General features: G+C 32.8%; 1 protein-coding gene across 1 annotated transcript; it reads left to right on the plus strand.

The window, feature by feature from the left end:
* Window positions 1-273: 273 nt before the first annotated feature.
* LOC134268147 (neuropeptide Y receptor type 4-like) lies at window positions 274-1323 on the plus strand. The gene has a single exon (XM_062750345.1). The coding sequence runs from the start codon at window positions 274-276 to the stop codon at window positions 1321-1323; it is 1050 nt and encodes a 349-aa protein (XP_062606329.1).
* Window positions 1324-9337: the final 8014 nt, after the last annotated feature.

Consider the following 9337-nt stretch of genomic DNA (forward strand, 5'->3'; position numbering starts at 1 on the left):
GTGATAATGTTATGCATAATAAGGTCACGAATTGTAATATAATATTAAATTAATGTTAACACATCCTCTTACTATTTAATTACTCGTCAAGGAGATGACTGTATCATGAGCTCTGTTTTTTCTGTAATTCTTTTTATGACATATATGAAAAGACATATTTTTGTGAATTCTTTTGGAGTGCAAGAGTACAAATCACAAGACTGAATGAAGAGAGGTAAATGGTAAAGAGTGTTAAAAAGTGCATTTAATGGTGTTCGCAGATGGCAATCTAAAATGGAGAACCAAACTCAAGAACTTAACGATATTTACGCTGAAATTCTCCTTCCCAATAGCATCTTAGTGATCTTTGGAACAGTCTTTGGAATTCTGGGAAATATCGTTATTTTATACGCCTATGCGTTGGGTGTACAGGACGATGCGGGGGAGCGATACTTCATTCCGATTCTAGCTTTTATAGACACAATCGGATGTATTACGAGCATTGTGTATTACCTCTTAGACAACTACTTCCTGTTTGTTTTCCCCAGCGACTCTCTTTGCCGCGTGTTGAGTTTTCTTATGTGTTTCACTTCCGGTTTTTCCGGAAACACTTTGTTAGTGATTGCCCTTCAGCGGTACCTCCTGATCTGTCGACCTCTTGGACGTCAGTTGTCATCCACCAGTAGACGACTGGCCGTTTTTATTTTACTCCTGGTTACTTTTATCTATTCTTCTCCTTTATTTGCCACCAGCGGAATTCGTACATCGACAAAGGTGTTTTTAAATCAAAATGTCACCGGAAATACCTGCGTCTTATCCGTACAAGGAGGAGGCGCAACAATGGCCTACTTTCTTCTCCTCTTGGTCATAATTATCGTCAATATCTCTGTTGTGGCAGCTTTCTATATACCTGTCACAAAAACTATTTATCATCACCTAAAAATGAAAAACAGAAGGAGGAGTTATGTTCATAATTTCAGAATGTCTATAGCTGTAATATCAAATAACCGGGATTCTACCGACACCAATGCCATTTGTACAGCTACAAGAACACATAGGACAATATCCACTGAATCGGCTCCGCAGGCAAAAACCCGGATAAATATAATGTTCCTGGCGATTATAACGGTGTACATATTCTCCTATGTACCGTCATTTGCCATATTACTTATTACCTACACGATTGAGGGCTTCGACTACTTACAGCTATCACCTCTTGGCATCAACGCCTGGATATTTTCGGCACGGTTGATAGTGCTGAACCATATCGTCAATCCATTCATATATGGATACTTTGACGGAAAACTAAAATCTAAATTGAAGTCATTATTTTTTCGTAAATAAGTTATATTTAAGTTGCCGTCATCAGAAGTTAAATATTCTTTTTCTTGGATGTTAATTTTAGTTTATTTAAGTGAATAAACATGATTTACTTTAAATTTGAAGAATTCTAGATTTCAAGAAAGATAAACTTTATTATACAGATGCATTGTTTAGATTTTGTATTTTCGATTATCTATAAAAAAAAGAAAAGAATGTAAAAAAATTTCCACAGAATGTTTGAAAATAAACAAAGAAGTATGTTTCGCTTTCTCCTTGAGTTCATCAGTAAACCTCCACATGAAATATATGGAGATAAGAAACAGTGTTAAAGCCTAAAAGTCTATTTAAGCGATACAAATCGAACGCAGAGCAGACCTGTTAATCATCAGAATCTGATGTCGTGTCAGTGCTACAGCGGGAAGCTTTAAACTTGAAGCTTTGTTACTATACTTTTAGCTCACCTAAGCCGAAGGGTTTGTCTGTCCGCCTGTAAATTTTCGACTTCTAAAGAACCACAGCGCCAATTTAAACAAACTTGCTACAAAGCATCCTTGGGGAAGGGGCTGTAAGTTGTTTTAATAAAAGACCAAGTTTCTCCACAAGAGGAGATAATTAAGAAAAGACAAAACTGGGCCAGAAAAGCTGAATTTTATCTGGAAGCATTCTGGGGTAGTGTTAATTCTAAATTGTTCAAATTATGACCCCCGGGGGTTGGGTGGGGCCACAATGGGGAATCAATATTACACAGGAAAACACTTTTTAAAATCTTTTCTCATGACCCACTGGGCCAGAAAAGCTTAAACCTTTGTGGAAGCATCATAGGGTAGTGTAGATAAAACAGTTGTTAAAATAATGACTCAAGGAGATAGGATTTGGCAAAAAAAAGGGAAACCAATTTTTACATAAAAATATACAGGAAGAATCTTCAAAAATCTTCTTCTCAAGAACCAATGAGACAGAAAAGCTGAAAAAAATGTAGAATTATGCTGTGATTATGTAAAAATCATGACATCCAAGGGTAGGACGAGACCACAATATGGAAACAATGTTTTACATAAAAATAGATTTAGGAGAAAATCTTCAAAAATTTTCTTCTCAAGAACCACTGGGCAAGAAAAGCTCAAACTTATCTGGAAGAATCTTGCGTAGTGTTAATTCTAAACTGTTCATATCATGACCCCCAGAGGGCCGCAATAGGGAATTAAATATTTACATAGAAAAAATATTTTTCTCATAATCCACATGTAACAGAAAAGCTGAAACCTATGTGGAAGCATCCTGGGGAAGTGTAGATTATAAAATGTTAAAATTAAGACCCCCGGGTGTAGGGTTTGCCACAACAGGGAACCCAATTTTAACTTTAAAATATATAGAAATAATCTTCAAAAGTCTTTTTTTCAAGAATCAATGAGCCAGAAAAGCTGAAACTTATGTAGAATTATGCTGGAGTTATGTAGATTTTAAATTGTAAAAATCATGACTCCCAGGGGTAGGACGGGGCAAAACTTGTATATCAAAATACATAGGAAAAATCTTCAAAAACTTTTTTCTCAAGAACCACTAGGCCAGAAAAGCTAAAACTTATGTGAAAATATATTTGGGAAGTATACATTTTAAATTGTTCAAATCATGACCCCAGGGGGTAGAGCGGGGCCACAAACTGGAATGAAAGTTTTACATTGAAATTTACAGGGATTTTTAAAAATCTTTTTCTCAAGATCCACTGGGACAGAAAAGCTGAAATTGATGTGAAAGTATCTTTAGGTAGTGTAGATCACAAATTGGTCAAATCAAGACCCCGGGAGTAGGTTGAAGCCACAATTTGGAATACAAGTTCTACATTGAACTCTTTAGGAAAAATATCAAAAAGTCTTCTTCTCAATAACTACTAGAAAAGCTGGAAGATTTGTGAAAGCATTCTGAAGTAGTGAGGATTCTAAATTGTTCAAATCATGACTCCTGTGGGATTGGGTGGAGTTACAATAGGGAGCCTAAGTTTTACAATGAAATAAATAGGAAATACCTTTCAAAATCTTCTACTTGAGAACCACAGAGCCAGAAAAGCTGAAAGCTTACGTGAAAGTATCCTTAGGTAGTGTAGATTTTACACTGTCCAAATCATGACCCTTAGTGTAGGATATGTGGGGTTACAAAAGGTATAAGAAGGGGGAAACTAATAATCTGGTAAAAAAAAAATCAGCATGGTCAAAGCTATTCAGGTGCGCGATGTGGTCGTGGTCCATGGGCCTCTTGTTCTAGTAGAGTACAACAATATGAAAAAGATGTATCAGACTCTTATTCTAGTATCTCAAGTTCGCCGGGATATATCTTGTTGAAATTACGAATAAAAAAAGCTATTGTTAATTAATAATACGTCGTCGACTTAAATCTCAATGGCGCATTGAAGGCCACAGCAAGCGTTTTCTTCTCGGGTAAGATTTTGGAATGCTGATTTAATTGAATTGAAAAAATATTGCAAATTTCCAAATGATCCTGATTATTTTTTTCAGTATATACAACTGATTTACAACGCTTCTAAAATACAGTTTATATTGTAGCACTCAATAGCTTGCTGTGGGATATATTACAGCCGGCGAAGTGGTTTATGGCCAATTTCAGATTCTTTTCATCTCTTTTAGAAGAAGAGCTCCATATCACGATATACAAATTATGGTCAAATTTAAAAACAAAATTTAATGCAATTTTTCTTTGCCAAATGATAGTTGATAGCTTAAGATATCAAATCCAATCCAATGGTAAATTTGTTGAACACCCAGCTTCCTTAACTCATTCGGAAAAAAATGTAACGTTCTTCTTTTTCATGTTTGGCTCATAGCCAATAAATTGCAATCAGGTGTTGCTTAGTTCCTGTTTGTCGTCTGCAAATAAAAGCGACACAAAGGGAACACTTTTTCTTGAGTTCCTTTATATCTCTGCCAAATCTGATATCAATAAAACTGCCAGTGCTAGTGATTTTATTATTGTTCAGGTGCGCTTTATTCAATGTAGTAAATGACACCTTTTAAATAATATTCATTTTAACACTCACAATTGTAAATAAATATATTTATTGAATAATTATCATACACAAAGTGCATATAGATACACAAATATAAATTTACACACATACCCTCTGTGAAAGTCGATTAAAGAATTAAGAAAGTATATAAAAAAAGAATGGAGGAAGTATAAAGCAAAGAATATAGGTGCATAATGTTATTTTTTACATTGATGTAGCCATGAGCTCAATTCATTTCTTCAAAAAATTACATACACATAATGTACAACAAATCACAAATCCTCTGCTAGATTTTTTCAAACTCTGTATTTTCACATTGTTTCAACAGTTCTCTATCAATATTCTTTCCACAACATTTTTATAGTCATTGTACATAGAACTGAATAGTTTTATATGCTTACTCCTCCATGGCACCTGATCCCACCTCAAATGTTTCGGGGGTCCAAGTTTGCTCTGCTCTTATTTTGTATTGTTTTATGGACTTTGACTGAATACTGTTCGTTATCTCCAAATCCTTAATTTATTTGAAAACTTTTTTTTTCATTTTAATCAAATGTACTATATTTACCAAATAATATTGTTTTTTGTCAAAAATAACGAAAACACTCTTCAATATCATTCAAAAGCCCTTTTACAAAATAACTTTCAACAAAATGGTGTTCAATAAATTCAATGTCAGTCTCACAGAAACTAGAAGCTGGGAACTCCTTTAATTTTAGTTTAAAATGATACGATTTAATTGAAAATTAATTGTAAATTTGAAATTGTCTACATTGAAGTTTTAATTCTTGTGTGACTTTATAAGTATATAAAAAGGTTATACTCCAATCAGGTCAAGTGAACAAAATACTTTTTTTGATTTAAAAATTGAAATTATACTTCTTCCTGACTATTAAAAAGAATGATATAAATGCCTTTAACCCTTTCATATTAAATGAATATAAAACATCTTTACGGAACTGGGTATATTTTGGCCGTAAGAAATTATCACATTCATTGAGTTTTTGTTCACAAATCTGTTAAACACTGCCTAATTAATGCCAGAATATTAAACAAAACTTGCTTTGTATCATGATCTTTAAGGATACCTAGGCCTGCAATTATTATCAAAGTCAAACAAGTCACTGATGAAAACAAAACTAGTATCAAAATAACTTTAACGACAATTAGAAGATTTGCTAATGATGACATTTAGATTTAACTATATTTTTCCATGTTTTTCCTCGAGCATCTCTGAATTTTCCTGTTGGTCTTCAAAACATATATTAGTCTTAAGCTATCTTTTAAAACCTTCTATTCAAAAAGTGTTTTATTATTTTTTTTAAAAAACAATTTAGCAGTAAAATCAGAAACCATTAACCAAAAAACTTAATATCTGTAAGTACATGTAGTTGAAATTATTTCTTGACATTTATTTTTATATTTTCAAAATAGTTTTACAATACATTTCGACCTGATATCATATCTATGGTCGATACAATGACCTCGTCATCAAATACAATCTATTGTTTAATCAAATGCTGATCGACTTTTTTATATACAGTAGATTATTATGCCATTACATGTAATTACGTACTGAATTGTCGAGGGATATTTCTCCATCATGATAAGAAGCACACGGCGGGTGAGACCTGTGAGCAAGGGATACTCACTCCTACATTGTATTTGGTCCTATCTCATATATTACATGTAAACAGGTTGTTGCTCTGCTTCAAAATCTGTTTGTTTAATGGACTTTTGAAATTGAATACTGTTGTAATATTCATATGTATCATTTTTATAAGAATATGTTCATGCTTTCTCTTCATAGTTGACTATTGCAGATTATATCTGTTAAGACTATATGTGCTGATGATTATATCTGTTAAGACCACATGTGCTGATACCTATATATAGCTTCATTTATTATCAATACGTTGGGATCTTTTGTACATCTTTATTTTTAAAAATACCTTTAAATGTATATTTATGGCTAATGCAGTAATACAAAGAAATGTATTTAATTTTTTGAACATTCTACCAAAACAGGAATATTTTACCAAAACAGGAATATTTTACCAAAACAGGAATATTTTACAAATTCGTCCATATCTTTTTTTTTTAATTTATCTCAATTTAATGGACTTTCTTAATAAAGAAATAACACATATAGCCAAAAAAAAACCACCACTGTCAATCTGATTAAAATCAGATCCTTTGATCCGCTCACATAGATCACTACAAAATGTCCTTTGACACGTGTAGAGATCTATGTGAGCGGATCAAAGGATCTGATTTTAATCAGATTGCACCAGAGTCAAACACGAGTTATCGATCTTTTATTTAGGTATGTTATATTTTGCTACAAGATGTACTATATATAGATATTACAAAAATATAACGTAAGATCGATAACTCTTGTTTGACACTGGTGTTTTTCATATTTTGTTGATGTCTCCATTATTTTCAGATTTTCAGAGATTGTTCCCTAGTAGAGCACAAAATATATCGTTATCTGCTGCTTCATGACGTTCTAATATGTTCTTATTTTCAAGGAGGGCTGTAACCTATCATGCACTTTCCAACAAAGCAAAATATCAAGTGATAATATTAAATACGATTGGTGTAAAAATTCCTAATTTGAACTTCTAGGTTGTTTGTCGTTTTTGCTCCATTTTACATAGAATATGACTACAAACATTATATAGTGAATTGTGTGTACTTGCTAAATTTTCACTGCTCCGCGATTCTATGTTTGCATTTTTAAAATCTAAACAAGTTTTGAATAAATTGTGATATTTAAAGAAAATTAATACAGTTCATTTAAATTCATTGTTAAAATATTTCTACCAAATTTGGATGGATAACATTTAACGTCAAATTAAAAAAGATGATACGACAGAAGTCCACGAATTTTTCGAACAACCGTCTTATATAAGGTGTAACTTGAACTCTATAATGATATTAATAACCAAAGAGATGCAAATTAAGATATAATATCCCGTTACCACTGTATGGTAAAGCCCTTTGATATATGAAAGATTGCAGAAACAGTGTCAATAATAAAAAAATAAAATATTGTATATGATATTATACTAAAACAAGTGAACAGAAGTGCCAATATAAATCCTTTAGATAGTGCAAGGTCAAAGTCAAACAAGTACATGTAGAAGTTACATTATACAATGCATTTAAATTTTATTGAATAGCATTATATTTAGGATAATAATTTACTTTAAGTTATATATATTGCAACATTAATATTACGAAAATAAGACGACATAACCATCCTAAAATCTTAATCAAAATATTCTAAACATAAAAGTTATAAGAAGGGGACAAGAAACAAGCAAATTGTGGTCCCCGGCTTTCGGTGATTTTGTGGGTAAAACAAATAAGGTCAATCGTGAAGATCAAGGGGTAAGAAATCATAACATGCTCGGAATTATCTCGTCACAGGTAATGCACATGTCAAATATGAAAGCCCTATCTCTTCGTAATATAAGGAACAAAATGTGTTTGTGAAACACTGATGACCCCGTATGGTTTCTTAAGAAAGGTCTTGTCACAAGTAATACATATATATCAACGATGAAAACTCTAACGCCAACCGTTCAAAAGTTATGGTCAAGGTTAAAGTAAAGTAAGCCAACTCCAAAGTGAAGGTGAAAGGGTTAAAACATCTTGGTATTCAATGAAAGGTCTTCTAACAAGGATTACATATGGGAAGTATAAAACCCCTAGTCCTTACCATTCAAAAGTTATCATCAAGGTTAAAGTTTTTATAAGTAAATCTCCAAGGTCAAAAGGTCAAAGTTGTTGGTATAAAATGAAAGGTCTTGCTACAAAGAATACATATGTGAAATATGAAAGTCCTAGTATCTACCATTCAAAAGTTGTGGCCAAGGTTAAAGTTTTTGAAAATAAGGTCAAACTCCAAGGTCAAGGTAAAAGGGTCAAAATTTTTGATATCCAATGAAAGGTCTTCTCACAAGGATTACATTTGTGAAGTTCGACAACCCTAGCCCTTAGCGTTCAAAAGTTATGGGCAAGTTTAATTTTTTTATAAGTACGTAAATCTCCAAGGTAAAAGGTCAAAATTGTTGGTATCCAACTAAAAGTCTTGCCGCAAAGAATACGTATGTAAAATATGAAAGTCCTGGTATCCACCGTTCAAAAGTTGTGACCAAGATTAAAAGTTTTTAAAATGTCGTTTATACTCCAAGATCAAGGTCAAAGGGTCAAAGTTCTTGGTATCCAATGAAAGGTCTTCTTACAAGGATTATGAAGAATGCAAGGCCTAGCTTATCATTCAAAAGTTTTCCGTCAAGGATAAAGTTTTTCCATAAGTACATAAATCTCCAAGGTTAAGGTCAAAAGGTCAAAGTTGTTGGTATCCAATGAAAATTCTTGCTACAAAGAATACATATGTGAAATATGAAAGTCCTGGTATCTCCTGTTCAAAAGTTATGGCCAAAGTTTGGCATTTTTGTGTAAAAGTGGGTAAAAGTCCAAGGTCAAGGTCAAAAGGTCAGATTTTTTTGTTCCCAGAGAAAGGTCTTGTCACAAGGATTACACATGTGAAATATGAAAGTCATAATTCCACTAGATCAAAAGTTATGGGCAAGGTTAAAGTTTTTGTGACAGACGGACAGACTGACTGAAAGACGGACATACAGACAGACGGGCAGACGAATGAGATTTAATGTCCCTTCGCTTTTGCGAAAGCGGGGGACAAAAAAGGGGAAAATTGTTCAGATTAGGATAGATGTACATGGACCCGGATATATGGTATGCCAAGAAAGTATGATGAGTTTTAGGTTGGTTCCGGAACTGGGTGTATAGAGCATAGCGAGGTCCTAAAGTACCAAATAAACAAAAAATCGGCTATATAGTCCCTGTATATAATTAAAAACATAGACAGCATGGCAATTACATATGTATTAATAAAAAATGGATCTTTGTAAATAATTTTGATGTCAGTATCTATTTTTTTATAAACTGAAGTAAAGACAGAGAAGATATTTTATAATATTT

Source organism: Saccostrea cucullata, unplaced genomic scaffold (assembly GCF_032062105.1).
Source record: "Saccostrea cucullata isolate Sc308-1 unplaced genomic scaffold, CSIRO_AGI_Scuc_v1 ctg283, whole genome shotgun sequence".
Classification (NCBI taxonomy): Eukaryota; Metazoa; Mollusca; class Bivalvia; order Ostreida; family Ostreidae; genus Saccostrea; species Saccostrea cuccullata.

Bases quoted from the DNA above. Each gene is read 5' to 3' on its own strand.
- LOC134268147 (XM_062750345.1), top strand. From the start codon at position 274: ATGGAGAACCAAACTCAAGAACTTAACGATATTTACGCTGAAATTCTC.